We start from the raw sequence: 27,239 nt of genomic DNA on the forward strand, positions 1-27,239 counted from the left end.
ACCCATAGGTCCTACGTTTAATTAATTAGGCGCATTTGCAGACTCTTTAACCTCACCAAGTACTTGTTTTGCCAGAAAATAGACTTTTAAAGCCAATTGCTTCTGATGCAATTAGTCTTGTTTTTTAGCCTTGATTGCATCGAAAGTTTTTAATATTGAAAAGCTCTTCAGTCTGTTTCCTGAGACTAAAACCAGTACCTGGTGTCTTTGGGGGAAATCAAAGGAAGGCTCCCTGTAGAGATCAAACCCATGACATCCCAGTAGCTAGGGGGACACCAAATCCACTACGCCATAGTGACCTTAAAAAATTAACTTGGACTTTCGACCAATGCTCAACACAGTGTAGAATTGTATTATGAGTTTATAGACTATAAAAAAATGCATCAATCAGTTTAAATCTAAAATAACAATAGCAATGAAATGCTTTGGTTTGCTCAGTTCATGTATACCATTATAAAATGTGTCAAATCCAGTAATGTTGAAGTTAGGTAATTAAGAATGTTTAAGACAAACTGCTGCTGGTACACCATGCTAACGTTTCCATTAGCCTTTCTAACTCACACAAGTTCATATTCTACTTTAAATGTTCTTAATTTTCAGAAAAATATTGTTCATCGGGACTTGAAGCTGGGTAACATGGTCCTGAACAAACGCAGTCGAAGGATAACAATCACTAATTTCTGTCTCGGGAAGCATTTGGTGTCAGAGAATGACCTGCTTTTGGACCAGCGTGGAAGCCCTGCCTACATCAGTCCAGATGTTCTTAGTGGTGTGTAACCGTAGCACTGTCTCATGATGTTAACTATCGTATGCATACATTTAGGAAGTTTGTGTTCATTCATGGAAGTAGAAATGTATGTTGTTAAAATATTTTTTTGTCTTTTCAATGTATAAAGAAAATTACTTCTAAAAATATAATTACATATTTACGTATCATTCTTTTCCAAGAATGATAATGGAATAATATTTTTATTTAAAAAAAGGTCAGGTGTACAATTTAAATCAGATGAACATTTACCAAAGTTTGTTTTTTTAAATCTGCTTTCCACCCAGCCTCTTGATAGCATCACCCTATACCTTATGTGATACGTGAACTTTACCTATTAAAAAAATATTTGAGCCTCGCCCTGTGGAAACAGGTTTAATGGGCGTGCGTAAAGTGTCGTCCCAGATTAGCCTGTGTAGTCCGCACATGCTTATCAGGGACAACACTTTCCTCCTAAATAGCATTTTTTCTAAGAAAATACTTTCTGTAAAAATAAAAACAGAAAGTGTCATTCCTTATTATCTGGAACGACACTTTACGCACCTGAATTAAGCCCCAGGCTGCTGCTCAATTATAGATTATTTTTATCTCAACTCATGTGACTCGGTTTACGCTAGGTTCCCCATACCTTGGCAAGCCCAGTGACATGTGGGCGCTGGGTGTTGTGCTGTTCACAATGCTGTACGGGCAGTTTCCGTTCTACGACAGTGTGCCCCAGGAACTCTTCAAGAAGATCAAACTTGCTGACTTCAAGATACCCAAGTAGGTGAACTCAGACACTAAAATCAGGCCAAAGACTATAAATGATATTTATCTCAAACTAAGTCTTAATTTACAGATAGAATATTGACCATTCAGGATGCTTGATATCTGGAATAGCTGGAACAAGAATTGAGCCAAAGACTAAATAAGATGATGATCTCAAACTGAGTCTTAACTTAGGATATTTACCATCGAGAATGCTGGCTGCATTTAAGGGTATCCAGACAAAAGCTTTCACATGATTACTACCCTTGGCAAAAGATCTCCCAACCATAAGCTTACACGGGACACTCACAAGCTCAAGTGTTTTTAAATCTTTGTATGATTATTATGTACATGTGACCACTAAGCTAAGCTCTGCTAAGTATTTACGCTGTTTTAAAGCTTTTTATCTGATGATCTGCTAACAACGGATGTGATAATAAAATTCCCTCTTGAAAGGGGAAAGTCTTTAATTTGTTGAAGGCAATAGAGAAACTAAATGATAACTATTGTCTGCATTGTACAGTGACATGCGTGTGTCTGAGAATACCAAGTCAGTGATCAAGAATCTCCTGCTGATGAGCCCTCGGCATCGACTGACAGCCTCCAAGGTGTTGGACCAGCTTGGCAACATCATAGCAACATGGTGAGATACACATCCAACAATATACCATCAGACCCATTATGGGAAAACTGGGCTTAATGCATGTGCATGGGAAAACTGGGCTTAATGCATGTGCTTGAAGTGTTGTCCCAGATTAGCCTGTGCGCCGGTACAGGCTTATTAGGGACAACACTTTACACTTTGTCTGGATTTTCATATAGAAGAGAATTCCTATAAAACAAAAATTCAAAAAGAGGAAAGTGTTGTCCCTGATTAGCCATTAAGTCTAATTTTCCCATACTTCAGGCTTCAATACTATTATGCTCCGTTTTGAAGAAGGCAGCATATAGAAGTGGCACTGCTGTCTGAAATTCCTGTCTAAGCCATAACTTTGCTGTATATTGATAGATTTAAAATAAGTCATCAGAAAAAATGATTATCATAAGAAAACCTTCCGAAAAGGTCACACTTAAATGTCAAAGTTCAATTTGACCGTGAAACTGCTTGAACATTCCTGTTTTTTTCCAATTTTTGGCCATATTTTGATGGATTTTAAAATAACTTTTCACAAATGTAAACACTCATAGGACCACGCGCCTAACACTTGTTTCCCTACCTTAAAGATCAAGGTCATCTAAGAGGTCAAAGGTCAAATTTAGCAATGAAGCAGCTTGTTGGGACTGTAATTTTGCCATTCATCATGAAATTTAAAACTATTACCACAAATGACCACCATCAGGAAACGCAGTGTAAAGTGTATAACCTTTTTATGTCCCCCACTATAGTAGTGGGGGACATATTGTTTTTGCCCTGTCTGTTGGTCTGTCTGTTGGTCTGTCTGTTGGTCTGTCTGTTGGTCTGTCTGTTGGTCTGTCTGTTTGCGCCAACTTTAACATTTTGCAATAACTTTTGCTATATTGAAGATAGCAACTTCATATTTGGCATGCATGTGTATCTCATGAAGCTGCACATTTTGAGTGGTGAAAGGTCAAGGTCATCCTTCAAGGTCAGAGGTCAAATATATATGGCCAAAATCGCTCATTTTATGAATACTTTTGCAATATTGAAGATAGCAACTTGATATTTGGCATGCATGTGTATCTCATGGAGCTGCACATTTTGAGTGGTGAAAGGTCAAGGTCAAGGTCATCCTTCAAGGTCAGAGGTCAAATATATGTGGCCCAAATCGCTTATTTTATAAATACTTTTGCAATATTGAAGATAGCAACTTGATATTTGGCATGCATGTGCATCTCGTGGAGCTGCACATTTTTAGGTGGTGAAAGGTCAAGGTCAAGGTCATCCTTCACAAGGTCAAGGTCATCCTTCAAAGTCAAACGTCATATAGGGGGACATTGTGTTTCACAAATGCATCTTGTTTCCTTATGGTCAAGGTCACACTTGAAGGTCAGAATATTGCCATCCAACAGCTTGTTTTTGACATAAATGGATATTTGATATGAAATATTCAAGGGTAGTAATAAAATCTAATCTTTCCAAAAAAAGGGTAGTTATGAATGACAGAACATTGGTTTAACTATACAGTCGCTTAATCGAGTGAAAACAGATGAGCAATATAGGGCCATCATTTCCCTCTTGTTTCATACCCCTGTGTATTTGCACGCTTCTGAGGTCATATAGTGTTGTGCAAAGGTTTAGGTAGATGGAAACAGGATAAAAATTGCAGTGTGTGCTAGTAATTTTTATGGTGGACCAACGCACTGAGTAAAATACAGGGTAGATGCCATTGATTATGAAAGAAGAAAAATATTCATAAAGATAAGATAGTGGTTCGTTTACAGGAAAACTGTGAACTTTGATCAGTTTGCACTTCCCCCTAAAAATGGAGGCACTAAGCCCTGACTACTTGTCTGTCTGTTCAAATATTGATCATTCACTTGGGACAGAGGTGATTTTTTCAGTCAGTTAAATTTCATTTATTTCCAGCATAAAAAACAAGTCTATAACAGTTCCACACCCAAGCAAATGAATAAAATGATAAACATATTATGATATATATTTTTTCTACATATGCAGGTTTGCAAAGGAAATATGAAGGGGTACTCCCCTACCAAATATATGAGGATTGTTTATCTCACAGAAAGCTCTGGCCAAGTAAACTGTACCTTATATTTAATTATTTTAGGGGCTCAAATGAATTTTTCTTTCTTGATGGCTATCCCAGATCAGGTATTTGAATAGAATCCTAACATATTAACAATTATACAAATTTGTTAGTTTGTTATTTTGCCTGTTTGTCAACAGGCGAGCAATGCAGGGTCAAGTTGGGACCCTGCAAGTGGTTCCTGACATAGACGACGAAGCAGACGACAAGCATACCATCATCGCAAAGCAGCCACAACCGAGCGTTGCAACAAGGAACATTACCGTCGTCACTGACACGAAAATGTCCACACCGGTGCTTACCAAACCTCCACAGGTGGAGAGTCCCCCAGCGCTGGTGATGCCCACCTGTGTTTCCATGGCGAGGAGGCGTTGCCACCCGGGCGTGACCCCGCCCATTCAGCAGCTGAGTAGCGACGCCCAGCCGCTCACGTCTGCCGAGGTATTGGCACATCGACAGCTTATCCGCGTTCAGCGTCAGGACGTACACTTTGTGCAAGGTCAAGGTCAACAGAAGCAAGTCAGGAATTAGGGCATTTGTTCCAGGGATATATTGCTTGTTGTTTATTGTTACATGTATTGTGCCAGAGTTTTTTTTTAATGTTAGTGTGTTTTATTATTATTCAAAATTCTATTCAAATTAGAACATGATCAATTTGAAAATCATCAACAAGAGAAATGGAAAATAGCTGGTCCAAATAATGCTCTTCATGCTTGGGATATAAAAAAGTTCATAATAGCAGATAGATCATTCAAAACACAACAAAAAGTATTGTTTTTTTAACCAGGTTTTCCGAAGGAAAAAACTGGTTATTAGATTGGCGAATGCGGGCGGGCTGGCTGGCTGGCTGGCTGGCGGGCTGGCTGGCTGGCGGGCTGGCAGAATAAGCTTGTCCGGGCCATAACTATGTCGTTCATTGTCAGATTTTAAAATCATTTGGCACATTTGTTCACCATCATTGGACGGTGTGTCGCGCGAAATAATTACGTCGATATCTCCAAGGTCAAGGTCACACTTTGAGTTCAAAGGTTAAAAATGGCCATAAATGAGCTTGTCCTGGCCATAACTATGTCATTCATTGTGAGATTTTAAAATCATTTGGCACATTTGTTCACCATCATGGGACGGTGTGTCCCACGAAAGAATCACGTCAATATCTCCAATGTCAAGGTCGCCACGACTAAAAATAGATTTAAGAAAAAAAAAAAACTTACAAAGGGGGTTAATTTTTTTTGGTCATTTCAAAAGTTCAGTTTGAGTTTTCTCCCTTTATCAGATTTTTTTTTCACAATGAAAACCTGGTTTTGTGACAATTTTGTCCCTTGTTATCAGTTGAAATAATTTTGTGTTCCGGTTCATGCATGTTCATATATCAAAAGATGTAATGTACACTTTTGTTACGATCATGATAACAGGGGATCATGATCCTGATGTTCTCATTTAATAAGAATTTAATAAGTTACTTCCAAAAATGGCTGAAATAAGAGAGTCTGGCCTTATGGATTTCTATGCTTGATCAGGAAGAGTGAAAGAATGTTTGGTCATAACTTGGCATTTCATATATTTTTTATATGTTATACTAACATTTATATGCAATCAGCAAATTTGTATTAACATAATAAATATTATGTTTCATTTTTTGTGTATGCTTTTTTTTTGTACATTTCTTTATAACATCATAAGAATTATTGCATGTATATTCTAACTTATTATTTATTATTTCAAATTTTTATACAAATTGCATTTTATTAAATGTTTGCATGCATGTTCAAAAATTGCGTTAGTTTTTTATAATATGTAAAAAATTAAAGACTGAAATGAACAATCAAAATGTACAATAAAGTTATTGTAAATTGTGTTTGAAATTTATATCAAATGCACTATTTGAGTATATTCTATATGTCTTAATGACTGTTCTTGTAGTGATTGTTTCTTGAGTAAGAAGGCATTATATTTTTTCTGTGATTGTTTCAACTGGTGCTGTTATGAGGTAAAGGATTATTTTTCTGTGTTTATACCTGTAAATATTGGTTGCTAAAATAACTATGACCTGCATAAAACCAAACTAGTGCTATTTTTGCGTGTTGTACCAAAATCGGTGCACAAACATTTGATTTGTATACCATTAAATATGATATGGATTAATACTATTGTTGATTGGTTGTCTCCCCTACCAAATTAACAAGTAAAAGAACAATACTGTAATTACTTTTAAGTTTTCAAACTCTCTAAATTTTTGGACATCCTTGTTTTAAGCAAACAAAAAATAATTGTTTGTGACTCTTAATTTTTGGACATATGGGTTTTTGTCCATAATTAATGACTTGAAATTTTTGGAGAGTTCATTTTACAATGATATTTTACCAGAATTTTTTCCGGTAGGGCTGATCTGGCGACACATCGATCATGCCTTTTTAGAACGGGATTAAGGTCCTAAGACCATGCAGACAGACTAAAGGCGACAGTCAGTTACATTTGCGTTATGTATACCCATAATAGATCATTGTTTTACCAAACAGCTTAAATTGAAACTAATATACAAGTATGTTATACTATCCAGCTTGTTTTTTTACAAGCATGTGCTATTATTTGTTGAAGCATATGACACTATGCACATGGCATACCCGTATCCTATGGTCAATCCAATATTTTTAGATTGGCTCAAAATTTTCCAACGCCTGTATTGTTTGTCTCTTATGTTTTGGACACCTATATGTTTTGATTTTATTTTATATATATAAATTTTTGACACATAAAAAAAAATTAAGTGGCCAAAAACTTAGAATAATTACAGTAATGCATATAAGACTTCATCTGTCTTTTTGTTAAAGGTTTTATTTCCAAGGATTCTGAGTTCATTGATTTGATGCTGCTTCCATTTGATGCTTACCATTGAAATACAAAGCCATAATAAGTCAACTTGATACTTGACTGATAGGTACCTACAGATTGCTAAAGTCAAGCAATTGCCAAAGCATATCAAGTTTACTTAACTAAGCATGGATGTTCCCTGAAGACTTTGCTTGTTGGTGACATGTAATTTGGTAAAATAATGCTGAGCCCTTCCACAACAAAACCTTTATTTGTGACCAAAATATGAATTTTATAAGATTAATGCATGTATTTTTTTCTATATTTCTTTCCAAAAACAATAGCTGGGTTAAACAGCTACGCCGAATAAAAATAATTTTGAAAATAAGGATTTTTCTTGAAATCAGTGCATTTACACGACAGAAAAGATCATATGTTTTGAAAATGAAAAGATTCATCCATACTTGGTGAATACAATATCACACAATGAAATATTCCTTATATATGTGAGCCTCACTCTGGAAAAACCTACTCAATGCATGCGTGTAAAGGGTCGTTCCAAATGCACTCAGTCTCATTATGTGTCAATGCATGCGTGTAAAGGGTCGTTCGAAATGCACTCAGTCTCATTATGTGTCAATGCAAGTGAGTAAAGGGTCGTTCGAAATGCACTCAGTCTCATTATGTGTCATTGCAAGTGAGTAAAGGGTCGTTCCAAATGCACTCAGTCTCATTATGTGTCAATGCATGCGTGTAAAGGGTCGTTCGAAATGCACTCAGTCTCATTATGTGTCAATGCAAGTGAGTAAAGGGTCGTTCCAAATGTACCCAGTCTCATTATGTGTCAATGCAAGTGAGTAAAGGGTCGTTCCAAATGTACCCAGTCTCATTATGTGTCAATGCAAGTGAGTAAAGGGTCGTTCCAAATGTACCCAGTCTCATTATGTGTTAAAGTTAAGTATAAGAGGTATAAGGTTATATGGGTATTGTAATATTTGTTAAAATAGCAAATAACTGTTGAAACCTACTTTGTATCTTTGTTTTTGTATGTATTTATGGTTGTCATTTTGCATTTTTACTTTTAATCAATGTTGAAATTTCATTTTTGTTGTGGTGTTTTTTGCATGTCAAATACGTGATTTATGCACATGTTCCATATAGTTTGTTTACAATCATAGAGTCTTTTTAAATAATCATGAAAAGTGTCAAATCATCCCAAATACTGAACATTTTAATCTTGTCCCCATTTGAAGTCAAATAAATAAATATTTATTTTTTGTTCTTGCCTTTCTTTTTCTACTCGCACCTGCTGTTCAATGCATATTAATTTTATGGAAATAAGGTATAAATCAGTTGACTTATTTTAGATATAAAATTCCTTATACCCCGGTACTCTGGTGTAACTGGAAAAAGTAAGTTTGCATCTTATAACATGTATAAATATGTGAACTTATGACATATAATCATTTATATATTACTTGGCAAATTACCTTATTGCTAGTCAGTTTCATATCTTATATTTATGCCCCCCTTCGAAGAAGAGGGGGTATATTGCTTTGCTCATGTCGGTCGGTAGGTCGGTCGGTCGGTCCGTCCACCAGGTGGTTGTCGTATGATAACTCAAGAACGCATACGCCTAGGATCATGAAACTTCATAGGTAGATTGATCATGACTCGTAGATGACCCCTATTGATTTTGAGGTCACTAGGTCAAAGGTCAAGGTCACGGTGACCCGAAATAGTAAAATGGTTTTTGGATGATAACTCAAGAACGCATATGCTTAGGATCATGAAACTTCATGGGTAGATTGATCATGACTCGCAGATGACCCCTATTGATTTTGAGGTCACTAGGTCAAAGGTCAAGGTGACCCGAAATAGTAAAATGGTTTCCGGATGATAACTCAAGAAAGCATACGCCTAGGATCATGAAACTTCATGGGTAGATTGATCATGACTCGCAGATGACCCCTATTAATTTTGAGGTCACTAGGTCAAAGGTCAAGGTCACGGTGACCCGAAATAGTAAAATGGTTTCCGGATGATAACTCAAGAACGCATACGCCTAGGATCATGAAACTTCATGGGTAGATTGATCATGACTCGCAGATGACCCCTATCAATTTTGAGGTCACTAGGTCAAAGGTCAAGGTCACGGTGACTCGAAATAGTAAAATGGTTTCCGGATGATAACTCAAAAACACATACGCCTAGGATCATGAAACTTCATAGGTAGATTGATTATGACTTGCAGATGACCCCTATTGTTTTTGAGGTCACTAGGTCAAAGGTCAAGGTCACGGTGACTCGAAATAGTAAAATGGTTTCCGGATGATAACTCAAAAACGCATACGCCGAGGATCATGAAACTTCATAGGTAGATTGATCATGACTTGCAGATGACCCCTATTGTTTTTGAGGTCACTAGGTCAAAGGTCAAGGTCACGGTGACCTGAAATAGTAAAATGGTTTTCGGATGATAACTCAAGAACGCTTTTGCCTAGGATCATGAAACTTCATAGGTAGATTGATCATGACTCGCAGATGACCCCTATTGATTTTGAGGTCACAAGGTCAAAGGTCAAGGTCACGGTGACCCGAAATAGTAAAATGATTTTCGGATGATAACTCAAGAACGCTTTTGCCTAGGATCATGACACTTCATAGGTACATTGATCGTGACTCGCAGATGACCCCTATTGATTTTCAGGTCACTAGGTCAAAGGTCAAGGTCACAGTGACAAAAATCGTGCTCACACAATGGCTGCCACTACAATGGACAGCCCATATGGGGGGCATGCATGTTTTACAAACAGCCCTTGTTTACTTAAGCTTTACAATAACTTCCTTAAATGCCAGTATGCAGTAATTATATGTAAAATCACTCTATTATATGAACTCTTGATTAGTAAAAACTAAGTAAATACATTTGCAATCTGTTTTCAGGTTTTACATTTACCTTAGCTGTTATATCTTTGTGAAAGATATTTAAGATTCAAACGTAAAATGCATAAATATATTGAAGCATCAAACAAATGAAATTTCAAAGAGCTAAATGCTGTGGTTTTAGTGTACATGTCAGACCAAAAGGTGATATGAGATTATGTTTAAATAGGTGGATAGGCCAATATAGCTTTTAAGTGACAGTGTGTAACTTCGTCCTTGACTTAAACTTCATACTGCCAAAAGTAAATACTGACTTTAATCAGCAGGAGCTGTTTCAGAAAAAGTAGTATGCAATAACTTACCGGTAATAACATTATTAACAAGTTAATAAGACAAGAAAGATTTTGGTACAAACTTGTTATGATTATTTCAGATTTTTAAAAGATTGCACTCTTAGTCTGAATCTACTAAAAAGGAATGCATTTTAACAGTAAAAATCTTTAAAAAAAAACAAAAACAAAGAAAACAAAGGCACACATGTCAAGATGCACACTTACAGAACATCACGGTCCAACTATAACTTGACAAGAGAGTATGCATGAATGTGGAATTCCATTAAAACAATCACAAATATGAACATAATTAAAACTAATTTAAATACTCCTGCATCTTGACAATTGCTGTCCTCCTGTGTAACATTCTCAACATATTTTAAGTGGAAGATTGTCATGAAGTTACAATTTATGCGCAAATTGTGAGCAGTAACATTACTCTTGACATAATAAGTTATTATTATATAATAACTATTGTTTCATGCATGTTTACATGCTCTTTTTGTGTAAAAAAGCCATTAATTTCATGTGCTCTCATAGTCACTTGAAATATTGCATTTTAACAACATAATTATGGTGTAAACTGGTAAGTCACACTAATTGTGTAGCCTTAAATTTAACAGTAACAAACAATTTTGTTTACCGAAAGTATATAAATATAAAAGCAAAACTAAAAACATTACATAAAATATTGCTGTTGATGGGGTATGGTAACACTAAAAAATTATGAACAACACAAAATTGAAATAGTTTTATAGTTTTATATCATTTGCATATCTAATGGGAACTAGATCTAGTGCAAATTTAGCTTATGTTGATAATTTAATATACATAAATACTACTTTCTGATAGCATGGGAAATTGAAAAATAATTGTCAATTTTATGAAGCTGAATTAAAAAATATATTTAAAGAAGAAGTTTATTTAACATTTGCTGCACATTGCACGGTGAATATTTTGGTCTGAACCTGACTGTAGTTCCCCATATTTCGCGCGCTTGACTTAACCCCGCCCACTTGAATGTAAACACCACGTGACATCAATCCACACACAACTGAAATGTGTCCCGTGCTGTGCTAGTATTTCGGACATGTCAAATACAGTGACTGAGTGAAAATTATCAATTTACGTGAATCCGATCTAAGTTTCGTAGAAATGGAGTAAATGTTATTTAAAAAGTGTGCTTTTGGTGCATTTTGGTTTGGAGTTATGTATTTCCATGTCACATCGAGGATTTATTAGAATTGGAGAAATTAATTGGCAAAATAGTGTCGCGAGTGTGTGTCGTTTGGTAAATGTGTAAACATGCCCCAAATTGCCGGTTATGGCAGAGTTCTACTCATTTTACTCCTGTATTCTGTGCTCGTTGATCATCGGGTTGATTCAAATTCAGGTAAGAAATTAATATGACAATTTCAATAGTGAATTTGCACAAATTAGATTGCTTTTGTTGCGTCTTTAATTTACAGCGCTAAAGCGCAAACTAGGTCCGATAAATATTCATATAAATAATTATAAGATCAACTTAATTGTATCGATATATAAAAAGAAATAAAGCTTAAAAATATCCCTGTTCATACAATAATAATTTAACTTAATAACGTTTCAACCCATTAATAAGTATATTTGTTAAACGGCGGCGTTTTTATCTTCAGAAATATTGTATGACTATGGCAGTATGAGTAAGCTCTGCTCTTTTGCAATTAATGAATGATGACTGATAAAATAATTGGTAACGAGTTTAAAACTGTTTACCGTTCCAAACGGACAAACTGATAGGTTTGATCTATTTAGTAAAACTGAGTTTAAATACACCCACATACGGTATGTATTGAATGGGCATACTTAAGTTGAATAGTTCATTCATGTTGACCACTCCATATCTCACCAGAGCCAAGAGCGTGCTATGCGCAGTGTGGTGCCTGGTCGGCAAGATCAAAGTAAACGACCGGCAGGTTTCAATCTAGTTCATACCTGGGTGATGTTTGTTTTCTTAGTCGGTGACATATTATTTTATGAGTGACAAAACTGACACACATAATTGTCAACTAGAATCAATCAATGACCTACCAGATCACCTGTACATCCTAGTTACCTGGCCCCCACCACTAATTGGTGGATAATGTATGGCCTGCATTATAAATTTAGCTGTCTGCTTGTGTTGTTAGGTACATGACAATTGTTTTGTTATTTAATCTCTTTATTAATAATTACGTGTATTGTGCATCCATTTTATTTTTTTTGTATTGAAACTGATGAGTCTGTATTAGTTTAGTATGCATGCAATTTCATCAAAGATCTTTTTTTTGAGTTCACTGTACATTGTACAATTTCCATATTTATTTTATATTAAAAATTTCACCTTATGCTTGACACACTGTTCTGTTGTTTTGTTTAATTGTCTGAATGTTTTTGGCCACTCATTTGTTATTTTTCAGTATTAAATGTAATATGAATATTTAGTATTGATAGTACACTAATGATTAAAATGATGTTGTTTAATTTATTGCTTAAAATAATATACATGTACCATAATAATATTTTTTATGAACATAGAAATGATGTTGCGGGCTGGCAAATTTGTTGCATATTTTACTTTAATATAACTTTTTATTAACATACAATTGTGTACAGCTATTAAATTAATAATATCTCTGTAAAAGGGAAAGGTTCAATTAATCTCCTGATAATGAAATTACTTTTCATGGGACTAGACTAGATAATAGCTAGTTAAAGGCGTTTATAGGCCGACGCCATACAGTGACTTAAGTTATATAGGATAATTACATGTTAGGGCAATTCGTTTATCTCTTTAATTATTGCAATTTTCAAGATGAAGACCCTCTGTAACTATGCACAAACACATTTTTGCACAATGCTAATTACTATCTTCAGCTGTCTAGAAGGTAATAGAGACAACATTTCTTAAAATTTCCTCAAGCAGTAATTAGACGTTTACAAATGTAAAGATAAGACATCAAATGAGCAATTGCCAGTAAAACAGCATAGTAAACACCCTAGTCAGTTGTAACCTTAATTGGACGGACACATAATTGATTTGTGGGCTCAGATACTCTTTGTTGTAAATGATAAAAAAACTATGTATGGATGGAATGCTAAAAAATATTTTAAAGTCCTTGACACTGACTTAATGATAAATATAACATTATTCTTGCAAAAATTATGAAAGGTTTATGTAGTTTTTAGACGTCCTAAACGTTGTGTAGTTTTCATGAAAATGGCTTTTGACATTTGATCCAATAATCAGAGTGCATTTGATACATGTTACCATATCGTCGCTGTCGTTCTCAAACCTCGTAGCAACAAAATGCCAACTTTTCAGGAGAGAGAAAAAAACGTCTCATTTTTTTATAACGATGTTTTAGAAATTGAAATTCTGTAAAAATACCAAACAAATGAAGCTGCAAAATACGGTATAAGCCGTAGACGCGTAAGTCATACTGATAAGTCATACTGACAGTCAGACATGGTAGCTACAATATTTTGTCACCACAGTTTTGTCATTTTTATGAGGTACGACAATTCGTCCTGATAGGAAACCTCGTAGTTGCAAATAAAAAAAATTATAAAAAGTTTTTGTCAAATTTGTCCAAACGAAGCGACGTAACTATAGGTGAAATGGCGTCGCTACGACTTTTCGCCGGGAAAAAAGCCAACAATCATTCTACAATATTTCTTCAAGTGGTTTTTTCAAGGGCTCTGATTGGCGTAGAGCTACGAGATATAGCACAAAACACGCGCCAGACTTAATATATTCGGAAAAGACGAAAACAATATTTTGAAAATTTTGGAGCTACGAGGTTTGAGAACGACAGCGACGATATGCAAAGCAGCTTACATGTAATTATGTACCACCTATTTGGGGGTTCATAATTATGCATTATGGTAACGTATATCAAATGCAAAGAAAACTGCAAAGTAAAATCAGAATAGGGAAACAGTATTTATACTAGAACTAACAATGTTTTTTAACATGTGCAGTGATATTAATGTATGATCATAAGTGTAACTGTTTTTTTCTTACTTTCATTTTTGTTAAGAATTATTGGTATCTCTTTTAAAACTGTGATACCTTTACAGTACTCAATATTTGTATCCAGTTTTGATTTCATTTTTGCATGAAATCTGATATATTTTTACTTAGTGACTGTGGTGTTGCAAAGTACTTTATTATAATGAGTCACCTGCATATTGTGATTAACATTTCATCAGCGCTCAAGCATCATAACATGAAAACCACCCTTTTATCTTTGATCTTGCAGCAATCTGTTTCATGTCACAGTTTTATAGTAGGTTAAAAAATTCATTATGGCAAAATAGGAATTTAAAATGAGCCCAGTAATAAGGTAAGAAGAGGAGTTTAGAGTTTGAAGTTGTGTATATGAATGTTTTCAATATGTTTGTTCTGTATGATAACATTGCTTTTCTCAAATATTACTGACTTTTTTTACTGCAAGTGAAGTGAAGTGCTTTAATAGTAACACTTAAGATATAGATGTACATTTTGTATTAAATTTAAGCATGGGTTTACTTACTATATTATCAATACTCCCTAAATCTTTTTATCACATGCCGTACCTTGCTTACTATGTAATATAACCATTACAAATATTTTTATTTTGAACATGTGTGATATAGCTTTTTGAGGATTTTTATCGGCTTTTAGTTTGATTAACCAATTACTGTAACTAATTTTGCTGAAATGAAGCTAATGAAACACCAAGTGATGTCAAAACAATTTAAACAGCTTTTCAGTTTTATCTTGACCTTACCGTAAATATTAACTTTCTTTTCAAAGTAAAAAAGCATGTGATAAAAAGTATCTGACACTGGTCTTCATTTCATACCATGTTTTATTAAACTCATCACCAGGAAATTTGCTAGTGAGCTTTCCAAAAAGCTCGCTCAAAAACAAAATTGCTGAACTTGTTTAATAAAATATGATACGAAATGACAACTTGTGTCATAATCTATATATTTACTACTGGTAAGTTATGTACTTTAAAGAACTTCACCTTAGTGTCCTTTAGTACAGCTAGAGGCTAAACTTATATTTACCTGCAACTGTATTCTTTGACTTAGTGGGAAAACAATTATCATGACCTTATGGTAATTGACCATCAACCAATTTATTATGACCGAAAAATGGCATGGTGACCTCTTTCAGGAAAAATCATTGTATTACATGTATAAGAACTTATGTTTAAGCAACCATTCAGTATATTATATTCCATGAGGTATTTTCCTAATATTATAAATGATATGAACATAACAAGTAATACTGTATGTCACTCTGTAAAAGCCTTAATAAAAACTGGTTGGTTGTGTTCTGTATTAAGAAGAACATAAAGAGGGACAAAAAGCGTGGGGCATAAAAACAGAAGGTCAGTGTGTGGGGGCTGCATATAAATTAATAGAGTGGGGCATAAAAATGTTAAACCCCTCCCCCCATACACACCTCTATCATTCTGCTTTAGCTTAATATCGTTTAAACAATGCATACAATCATGTATTCTTAATCTTCACACATGCCTGTTTTTATCTAGTAACAGCAATATGCAGATAAAACAATATTAAAAAATCGAAACAGTGCTATAAAAACAATCTTTGATACCTGATTCCAGTGGGAGATGAACTTGCGTCCACAAAATGATATTACTACTACAAGTCATGTTCATGTACATGTACTAAACATCTTTTTTCACTTACCATGCAAATGGTCCAAGGGATAACTTTTTATATGAAAAAGGTTTCTTTGAGATGTGATGTTTTTTTAAGTAAGACAAATGTGTTAATTTAACAGTTTTGTAAGCGCTATGATCTTAATTAAGGCATAATTATTAAGTACATCATCTTAACTCTTTCCCGCATAAGAAGCAAAGTGAAAATGGCTTTTACAACCAGCATAAAACCAGAACAGCCTGCGAGTCACTCGCAGTCTGTTCAGGTGTATAATAATGCTGCATGTTTGCTGCTCATCAGTATTTAAGACTTGGAAATGAAGCCTTTAAAACGTGAATCTAGTTATAAAAGGTATTTAATGAAATGTAACTTTTTAAGGGACCACAAATGCGTTCAAATACGTATCTAAGTGGTAAAGGGTTAAGTAAGACAACTGTGTTAATTTAACAGTTTTGTAAGTGATATGATCTTAATAAAGGCAAAGTAGTCATCATCTTAGATAGTGACAAGTAAAATGCTGCCTTGTGTTTGCATGATAGCATAGCACATGTTATTGCTGTCATCATTATTAGAATGTTTCTAACGCTATAATAGTGGGGGGTCTGTGATAAATATATCAGACCATCTTGCGCGTTTGAACTTTAATTGACACACTCACAGTTTTTTGTGGAAGGGCATGTTTGTATTTCTCATCGATGGCATAATGTACCACACGGAAAGTGTTACATGGATTTGGGATAAGGGTAACTGTAAACATTTGGAAATATGTGGTAGTTCCTATTATCCTTAAATTGATTTTAATTCTAGTGCAAACTGTGGTAGTCATCAAAATAAGAAGCCCAAATTCTTACATTATCGCATCAGACCCAAAAATTGGTACAGTCTAGCTTGTCTACATAAAATCTGCAGAGCAAGCCTTGGTCGCATGGCTTTACGGCTTGTTACTTTTTTCTTAAATAAAACTAAATTTCATAAAAATATTATATTTCATATGAGATGTGTTATTATTTTATTATATAGCAGTTATCTTTTACAAAACATGTAATAGCAAAGATTATGATTATTTGCTGTTTCATTGAAAAAAAACATCACAGCAACAAAATTAGCAGTGAAAAACGGCGTTTCATCAGTATAAAAAAGGAAATCGCATGATCTTGCAATTTTAAATAGCTGCATCATTTCATTTCACAATTTAGCCTAGTAAATTGATATTTCAACAAATCATTTTCTGTTTGAATAGGACACAGGTGTACATCAATATTTTATAAAGTATAAGCTGCAATAAAAATACTTCTGGCATATAAAGTCATTATTCATTGGTTCATGAAAGAAGTACCTCCACTTGGTATAAAGATCGAAACCTTAGAATAAATTATATTAATGTGAAAAATATTTATACCAAATTTCATCAAAGGCATTTAGCATTCCTTATGATCTACATATATAGTATTAAAGAACATTATAGCTTTAAGTGTATCGGCTCAATTAATATAAATCCAGATCTTTCAAGCAGTGGATATGTGGCATACAAATAATTATTGGCTAAACTTTTCAAAAATATTTTGAAGGTACATTATTTATGTACGTTTATAAAAGGGGTCTTTAAAGATTGAGCAGGCAGTATTTCAAGTGATTTCACCTGTATTGGCTGTATTGAAAATCAAGTATTTAATTTAGCCTGTTTATATCAAATTTATTTTGATAACTGATAACCTTTGTAGAAATGTGATATTCATCTAACACATTCCAACACTTGTCAAACAAATAAATTATGAATATGGTCATATTTGGGAGTCAAGATGGCAAGGCTTATCAGGTACAATATGAAGGATTTATATGAACCCGATATTGATTTCAGAAGGTTGAGATATATGAGCCGCGCTCTAGGAAAACTGGGCTTAATGCATGTGCATAAAATATTGTCCCAGATTAGCCTGTGCAGAATTATATTTATTTCAGAACGTTGAAATATATATTTACCATTGTTATACAAGGCAGTATGAGTTTTTGTTTAGGTTAAATATAAAAAAGTATTATTTCTGGACAAAGTACAATCATGAGCTGTGGTTATATGCAATATTCCATTACTAGACATTTAAGTAAACAAAAAATATAATTCTTCATATAAATGCTAAATATTATTAATGCTCCACAACCAATCATAATACTCTTATAACAGTATTTTTTACTGTGAATGTGTATGTGTAAGTTAATTGTTGTCACCATCTTCCAAAGTATGGTACTTAAATCAATAAGATAATATACATACAGTTAAAACAAAAAACAGTCAGGATCTTATGCAAGAAATCAAGTGCTTGGTGACAGCTTAATCACTGCAGTTTCTCTTACCTGATACCAGAACAATCTAATGTCATCAAAGCTGAAATCTCACCAGTGTCCCAACATGAGGTACTGGTGATACTCCAAAGGAACATATCTAGGTTAAAAGCGGTATGAATTGCTTCAAAAATTGGAAACCACTGCTCCCATGTCTGTTGGACAATTTCGAGAGCTATCATTTACCAAAAAATATCAGTATTTCTGTGGACCTGTCAGACCCTTCTAGACCCCTTGCATAGCAATCCGTGAAGAGCTTGTCAACTGGAGATTCGTTTTTTTAATTCAAAATGAAAAATAGATGCCTAAATATTTCAATTTTTTAAGTTTGGTGTGGGAAAATGTGAAATTGAAGGTCAACATTTGCATTAGCGGCAAAAAACAGTCAGGATCTTATGCAAGAAATCAAGTGACAGCTTAATCTTTGCAATTTCTCCTATGACACCAGAACAATCTTGTCATCAAGGCTGAAATCTCATCAAGTATCCAGACTTGATACTGGTGATACTCCAGAGGAAAATATCTAGGTCAAAAGCGTATTAATTGCTTCAAAAATTGGAAACCACTATTCACATGTCTGTTTGTACAATTTCGAGAGCTGATTCGCTTTCCACAAAAAACTTACTTTGAACCTGTCAGATCCTTCTAGACCCGTTAAAGTGAGACCAGTGAAGAGCTTGTCATTTGCAGGTTGATTATTAATTCAAAATAAAAAATAGAATCTTAAAATATTTGAATTTGTTACAGATTTTTGTGTGGAAACATGTGAATAATGAAGGTCAACATTTGCGTTAGCCCAATGTTTGTGAAAGGTAAACAATAAAACAATTTGCATAATGTTGTAAGTTACCTGTATTTATTTTTCGAGACGTTAGTGTTTAATGCAAAGTGCACTGTATGCTGCTATTTAAGTGGATTTTATGCTTGGAGGTCATTGAATTGTATGCATGTATTTTGGGGCTGAAATGAAGCTTTAAGAATACTTTCAGATTATTTAATGAATAATGAGTTGTAAATCAAACAATTTTCTTGTAAGCTATTTATGAAAGTGTGTTTTATGAAAGTGTGTAATCTCAAATGTGTACCATAAGGAAAGTACCTAAGTATTTAAATCTGGCCTTTAACTTATTACAATTTTCATTCATTTTGTAAACTCCAGTGGAAACAAACAGATATGTTTACAAACAAATACTAGTTACATGTAACAATTTTGCGGTAACAAATTAGCCATGGCCTGTTATTTTAAATGATACTCCCAAATGTCATTAATCAAATGGTTCAGGGTGACAATATAATGAATTCTGGCATGAAATGCTGTTAAATTTATCATTAGCCATTAGTGGGGCATTGTTAAATAGACCTCTAAGCCGTGCGGTTGCATATCTTACCACAAGTCCATTGGAAAGTCAATCAGATTACTTGCGGTCCAATCAGCGTATGTACACCGTGCGTGCCTGAAACGCTTATGTGGTTAATCTAAGATTGATTTTGTACAATTAAATGATTTCTGTTATCAGAAATTTGTCAAAATCGCAGCCAAAAGGCCTGTCTTGATTAACTAAGTGCGATAACTTATGCCAAAGCTGTCTAATTTTGTTGTGGTGTCACCAGCGTTGTGAATGACCCCCATGATCTTATAATGATTTTATTTCAACCTTTCTGACCTCTTGGTAAATATTTATTGCCCTAATTTGCTGTGGTATATTGCTTTAACAGGCCATTGTTGTCAAGTATTTCCTATCAAGTTGAAGGGTTTAAAGTCCCCATTTGATATAGAAGTTCGCTTTCATATTTCTTGCAATATGTTTTGAGTACATTTTAGTTATATTTGGAATACTTAATAATAATCAGTATTAATCAATTAACTCCATGCTTGTTGCTTAAAGCACTGGCATCGTAAAAGACCACAAGTCTGCAGGACTCTGCCATGTTCAAATGTTAATAGGAGGGCGGGGATGACGGACTTGCATGACTTATAAAAAAGGAGACAAAAAATCTGACTAGCCATAGCTGAAACAGTTGATAGTTGACTGACGTTTAATGTTGTTACACATTTAATTTGTTCTTAATAAACTGAGAACATTAAATACAAATTCTGATCTTTTCTAAATGGAAGAATAGAAAGAAACCTTTGATTTGTTTTGGATTCAGCCAAACTATTTAGTTTGGATGTATTGTAACGGTCATTGTACCAATATTCTATATTGCATCTATATGAGCCGTGCTCTGTGAAAAGGGGATTTAATGCATGTGTGTAAAGTGTCGTCCCAGATAATCAGGGACGACACTTTCCGCTTTTATGATGTTTAAAGAAAGTCTCTTCTTAGCAAAATTTCAGTTTAGGCGGAAAGTGTCATCCATGATCCCAGACTGCAGAGGCTAATCTGGGACGACACTTAACGCACATGAATTAAACCCCTTTATCACATAGCACGGCCCATATTGATATGGGACACAATTTTATATCATGAAGGATGATTCACTTACAAATGTAACTGCTGGGTTATTCTGTGTTCACGCACTGGAGCATTTATTGCTACACTATTAAACATTTTATCGTTTACCATACTAACATTACCTCATTTATGGTACCTGTAGGTGATCCAGTACTGTAAATTTTAATTTATTTTCTATGGACCACCTATATAATTCAATAGGGAAAAACTTGCAGAAAATAGCTTAACTGCGGTGTTGTGATTTAAGGATTTTTAATAGACACCTTTGAGTCATAACAATAACTAGAAATGGCGCAGCAGAGGCCGCCTCGTATCCCCACGCCGCATGTTTGACCCAAGGGCGCCTCAGGGTTGGTAAGGGGGCCATGCATAGTTGAGATTGACCGTATTGTCATAAGAGATGTCCAGTAATCAATTTGAAGTAAATCGGTGCAGAAATGAAGAAGTTAATGTTAAATAACCTAAAAAAATGAGTGAAAAATCTCTGTATGGCCCCACACTAACCCCCATAACTTTTGACCCAGGGGTCAGATCAAAATTCCTAATAGTGCACTGTTGCACATATGCTGATAGCAACCATGTGTGTAAGTTTCAAGGTTCTAGTGCTAATAGTGTAGGAGGAGATAGTGGCCAGGACAGACAGCGGACATAACCACATAATCCCCACTTTTTTTCCGAAAAGCGTGGGGATAATAAATCAGTAACGTTGTTGACATTGTAATTAATTAGTTATATTTTGCAAGGTTTGACATTTTTTAAGAACGGGGTCACTTAGTGCGGTTTAAACATTGAGCATGGTGTCCGCTGTTTTTTGTGAAGACAACATGAAAAATATTCTGTGTCAATGCGGCATGTGGGGGTATTTGTCACGTCTGTGACAAAGCTCTCGTTTTATTTACCAATTTTCATTTAGGCAAGGGGGATATGTTCACTATGATAATGCACTATCAGTGTTTGAGAACGTTTGTATGCTAATGTTTGCCAGATTCCTGAATTCCTGGTTCATAGAGACGCCACTGTGTTTAAACAGTCACAAGCCCCAAGAACTGAAGTTTTACAGGGTTAACAGTGATCACTTACCTGGCAATAAGGACATTAGAAGGCAGTGGCTGGTAATAAGGACATTAGAAGGCAGTGGCTGGTAATAAGGACATTAGAAGGCAGTGGATTGACTAATACTCTAAAGCCAAGCATTTACTGTTTCCTCAACTAGCATTAAACCAGCTTTGTTGATCTCCAACCTCCCAGTGCTAATTAAGCAAGAGCAGTGTAGAGTGTACATTGTAAATGACAACTACATGTAGGTCAAAAGACCTTGTTCTTTATTGGGCCCTTTAGTGGCTGCATTAGCTTTAGGGTCATTATGGTTGTGACTTGGACAACAATACTTTTATCCCTACAGTAACAAATGTGTCTATTTGGGGCAAGACAAGCTAATTGTTAATATGCAATGACAAAGTTCAGGTCAGAAGTTGTATTTTCTTGAAGGTCATTAATAGTCATCTCTAGACAGTGACAGACCTACTGTATTTCAACATCCTTTTTCAACTCAACAAATTGTATGTGCCCTTGAATTTAGGCAAATCTGGATACATGTACTGCAGTGATGATAGATCTGTAATATTGTGGTTAGTGGGATCAGCCTATCAAGATATGCCTAAGTTCACGGGATCATAAAACTTCAAAGAATATAGCGGCATACACAAAAATAATGTTTTTGAACCTCTGCATAGTATAAACAACATAAAGTTTCATTGATAGACAAGAAACTGAAATACAAGTTTGCGACACTAAGTGCACATGTGGAACATTACAAACCACCCAACCAACCTATCGCCTGACAGGGTTATTGTTGTATTCCCGCTTCATTTGCAGGGGTATATGGTAAATGTAAGCAATACAAACAAATATTGTTCAGTACACATTTCCAGTGTGAATCGAACACACCCCTACACAAATCATGCGCCTCAAAGCGAATTTTACAACCCTTTAGCACCATTATTAACATCGCAGATATGTATATGTACATTTCATTCACTAGATTATAACAGTTGTGGGCATAATTTCTTAGCCCCAAAACCCAATCTGATCGCCTGAAGCTTCAGAATTATGGCCCTTGAATAAAAAACGATTTCCGTCATCTAACTCAAAATGTTTCAATTTTATGATCTTCAAACTTGGTGACAATGTTTGTGTGCATAAATTCTCCATTATATTTGATAAACAGCCAGTTTTCCTGAATAATGGCCCTTGAATTATCAAAAGTTTCTCAAATAAATGTTGTGCTATTGTTAAACTCAAGACCTGATATATATTGTAAGCTGTTGATATACCCCTTAAGGCACTGTGTTTTGACATAATTCACTTTCTGTCATTCATAAGCACTTCATATTTTGTTTTTGCACATTTGATAAGCAAATAGATAGATAACAAACAGTATCCCTCTGTTGAATAGGATTTGTATAATTTTGTCAATTTTTAATACCAAGTGACATTTTTATGGGGCAAAAAACTGTAAAATATTAACTTTCCCACAACATCTTTGACCTTGCAAATGTATCACACCTTCATATGCCATTGAATAAAGCCATTAGTAACTTTTTAATGCCTCTAATAACATACAGAGTAGGCTTTCAATTTATTGTTAAATGGCCACCTTATTATTCAGTCTTAGATGTACTTAAAGTCCACTGTTGCGCCCACTGTTGCCTCTGTTGTGGTTTTAAAGCATTTTAATTGATTGTTTTTCATATTCAACAGTAGGGATTGCATTAAAAACATCTATGTTATCATGATTTGAATAATTTTGACAATTTGCAGGTAGCAAGTTTTTGTATATGTTCTGATTTAATGATTTTCTCGTCACCTGTACATGTTTCACTGAAACTTTTTTTCAATTAATTAGGGTTGGATGTTGTTTGTATTGAAATGCTATGATAACAATTTTAGTATTTGAAACTGTAAAATAGTTTAAAAAATTATTGAGAATTTCAGGTGACATTTTTTTAGGTAAAAAACCAGTAAGAAATTATTTAATTTTTCCCACCACATCTTTGACCTTGAAAATTCATCACACCTCGAAATGCCTGTGAATAAAGCCATTAGTAACTTTTTGAAGTGTCTAATTACATACAAAGCGGGCTTTCATTATTGTTAAAATTTGACAAATATTATTCAAGAGAAGAAAAGACGAAATTAAAGCCATTTGTTGTATTTAAAGTGGTTTTTACGCCCTTTAATAAGTGTTTATTGGTTTTCATGGTATATTGCATTATAAAAAAGTTACAATTACTCGTTAAAATCCATCTCACATTTCAGGGTCAGTACTCGGTCACTTAATCGTCAGGGGAAGACATAATGGACTATCGATAAACGTTGATAACACAGTATTGCTTTCATGATGAGGAAACAAGCATTACCGAAATAGTATAGTGTCATGAAAACAGGGACATCGATTAATTATCTAACAACAAATGTTTGCTGTACTCTGTCAGCCCCTCTGGAAAATGTTCCTAAATGGCTGAGGCTGCCAAAATTTGCCATACTGTAAATAACAAAGGTTGACTTGAATTTTCGGTGTAAAAGTATTGTGCTCAGATGTTCAATTTACAAGACAAATGTAATTTTTTAAGAGCAGTGTCATGCGAAAATAAGTTTTATGCCACATACTGCCAGGGTTTGCCATAGCCCTGCCTGAGCACAGTGCTTTCCACAGGCCATTTAACCTCACCGGGGCGCTTGAATTTAGAACTCAGAGTCCGTGGGGCACCGGAAATTTTCCGATCAGTGTATTTTTGCTGTTTCTGCAACAAGCCATTCTTAAGATCAAAGCGATATTGACTTTGCCGAAAATTTTGAAAGCCGATTTACGATCCTCTGTCAACTACATCTAACGCTTTACCCAACTAAAGCTCGATTAAGGGCGGAGCGTCGCTGTATTGGAAAATCAATATTGGCCAATGAGAGCATACGCTTTGTATAAGCGACAGCACTCGTAGGCAGGCACTACCTGCAGTAAAATCATGCAGACGACTCGTGATGTACATGTACATGTAATTGCCACAGAAATCTTGGCCCGTTACTTAGAAGACTACTGTAATCCTTGTGGAAGTTGTGCATTTCATGAATAAAACTGTCAAAACATTTACTAGACTCGTAAAGTGTTTTAACAAATTATCGTCGAATTCATTACGCAGCTGTTAATGTTTTCTTTAAGTCTCAAATGAGAATAATTAAATTTGTAATCCAAAACCCACTTTCGAATGTAAATGTTAACTCTACGTCAACAGATTCTTGCTTCAAATAAAAAGTGATAATTTATTTCGTGTTGACCCTTTGTCTCAATAAAAAGGCGCGAAAATTATGCAGCATGTACAACGTTGCGTCATGTGCATAGAAAGCGTGGGAGTTTTGAGTGTTGTATTGACAAGCACACACCACGTCAAGCGATTTACGAATGTTCACTGGCAATATTTCATCAAATCTATAAATAGTCACTTATGCCGAAATTTATTTGATACTTTAGAAAAATGGCAACGTTTGTTGTAAAAGAAATTATTGAGCACTTTTATCGTCAATATTTAACAGAAAGTGCTTTTAAAAATGGGATTATCGGGTAATGAATAGAAACTTGAAAAGTAGTAAGTATGCTGTAATAGAGTCGGGTTGAGACAGATGTATTGGGGAATCGTTCGAGTCGGGATTTTACTATCTTTTCGGGAAAGTTTTTAAAAAAAATTATCAAAAAATGTCTTTATAAATGACTATAGCTGGGGGGTTTTCTTGAAGAGTCATAGCGCACCAAATGACGTCTTTTGACGCTGTTTTTCTTAGAGTTATAACGCACCACAGAACGTCAAATGACACGTTAATTAAAAAAAATCAACGGCAGCAGGTGACACCCCTCCCAAAGCCACCCCTATAAGCCCCGGGGTGCCTGAAAAAATTCCTATGGAAAGCACTGGAGCATCTCGCAATTTGGTCAGTTGATACCTTATGAGTCAATAAAGCCTTGCACGATTTGAAAATGGACAGCCTAGCTCCTGACCTTACTGTGCAATTGCAAGCCTCGCCGTTATATTATTCTAAGCCTTGCCTGATATATTACAAAAAGATCAGGCAGTCACCTATTATTGTCCCCTACTGGTGAGACCGGAGGGGACTTATGGTTTGCGCTTTGTCAGTCAGTCTGTCTGTCACACTTTTCTGGATCCTGCGATAACTTTAAAAGTTATTCATATTTTTTCATGAAACTTGAAACATGGATAAATGGCAATATGGAGATTTATGCAAGTCATTTTATTTTGTTCCTACGTCAAGAATTCTTGTTGCTATTGCAACAAATATACTATATAAAAAAAAATTGACAATGGTGGAGTTTCACCGGTAGGGAACCATATTGCTTGGCAATCTCTTGTTGTCCCCTACCTGTGAGACCGGAGGGGACTTATGGTTTGCACTCCGTCTGTTTGTCTGTCAGCCAGTCCGTCACACTTTTCTGGATCCTGCGATAACTTTAAAAGTTCTTTTTTTTTCATGAAACTTGAAACATGGATAGATGGCAATATGGAGATTATGCACGTCATTTCATTTTGTTCTTACGTCAAAAATTCGGGTCGCTATGGTAACAAATATATATTAAAAAAAATACTGACAATGGTAGAGTTTCACCGGTAGGGGACCATATTGCTTGGCAATCTCTTGTTCTCTCTATATCATGCAATTTTAATTTAATTCACCAACAATGTTAACAATGAGGAGAATGGTGTGGTATCTTTTGGGCAAAAGTCAAGATCACACTAAAGGCCAAACCTCAAACGTGCATGGTTCAGCTTGTTAAATAATAACAAGCATAATTTGCCATAATAAATGGGCTGGACAGGCATCTAGCTGAAGGCCTGGTTTTGCTCTTGCATTTTTGGGCCAGTCTATGAAGTCAAGGTCACTGTTTATCAAAATAGAAACAAATATTTGCACTAAAAAACTAATGAGTTAGTTTGGATGGCGGTATTGTGCTTACATTATGTGTGTGGGTGGCTTAATTTGCTGACCTGAAATTTGCACAATTATTTAAATAAAATTAGATTGATGTGTTACCCATTGAAGACATTATTTAATCACATTTCCATGTTTATTGTTGTCTCAATTATTTCCGTGCCTTTATTTAAACAACATATGAATAAATCCTATAGATCAATGTTGCCTGGACCTTTAATTGGGTGAAATTGTGTTACAAGTTGGCATTCTTGTTACATTTGTTTTAAGAATTATTTTAATCTTTATATTATCGCAAACTAAACATTATTCAATCACATTAAGGAATTTTGAAGTTAAATACAATCAATGTTTATTAAATATAATAATGCAATAAGCAATTAAAGTTATTCCCTTTTTCATTTCTCAAACCAGTTTTAAGTAAACAAATGTTGTTAAATGAGATATGTTTTAAAGTGCAGCACAGATGTATTTCACTCCA

General features: G+C 34.8%; 2 protein-coding genes across 3 annotated transcripts in view; both read left to right on the top strand.

Annotated features, from left to right (window-relative positions):
- The window catches only part of LOC127853774 (uncharacterized), a 45,847-nt gene extending 37,519 nt beyond the window's left edge, over positions 1 to 8,328 (top strand). The window contains exons 7-11 of one of the 2 annotated variants that reach the window (XR_008036744.1): positions 601 to 769; positions 1,384 to 1,528; positions 2,037 to 2,156; positions 4,380 to 6,785; positions 7,071 to 8,328. Coding sequence is in view for 1 of the 2 variants with exons in the window: in XM_052388541.1 (XP_052244501.1) it covers positions 601 to 769; positions 1,384 to 1,528; positions 2,037 to 2,156; positions 4,380 to 4,770 (825 nt within the window). In the remaining variant the exon portion in view is untranslated. Of the gene's footprint in view, positions 1 to 600; positions 770 to 1,383; positions 1,529 to 2,036; positions 2,157 to 4,379 lie in introns of both variants that reach the window. The other variant, XM_052388541.1, reaches the window with a different exon arrangement.
- Positions 8,329 to 11,557: 3,229 nt separating this feature from the next.
- The window catches only part of LOC127853779 (protein eva-1-like), a 120,519-nt gene continuing 104,837 nt past the window's right edge, over positions 11,558 to 27,239 (top strand). Inside the window, exon 1 of the mRNA XM_052388548.1 lies at positions 11,558 to 11,661. Within this exon, the coding sequence (XP_052244508.1) occupies positions 11,574 to 11,661 (88 nt within the window). The 5' untranslated portion in view covers positions 11,558 to 11,573. The remainder of the gene's footprint in view (positions 11,662 to 27,239) is intronic.

This window comes from Dreissena polymorpha, chromosome 12, assembly GCF_020536995.1.
Source record: "Dreissena polymorpha isolate Duluth1 chromosome 12, UMN_Dpol_1.0, whole genome shotgun sequence".
Lineage (NCBI taxonomy): Eukaryota > Metazoa > Mollusca > Bivalvia > Myida > Dreissenidae > Dreissena > Dreissena polymorpha.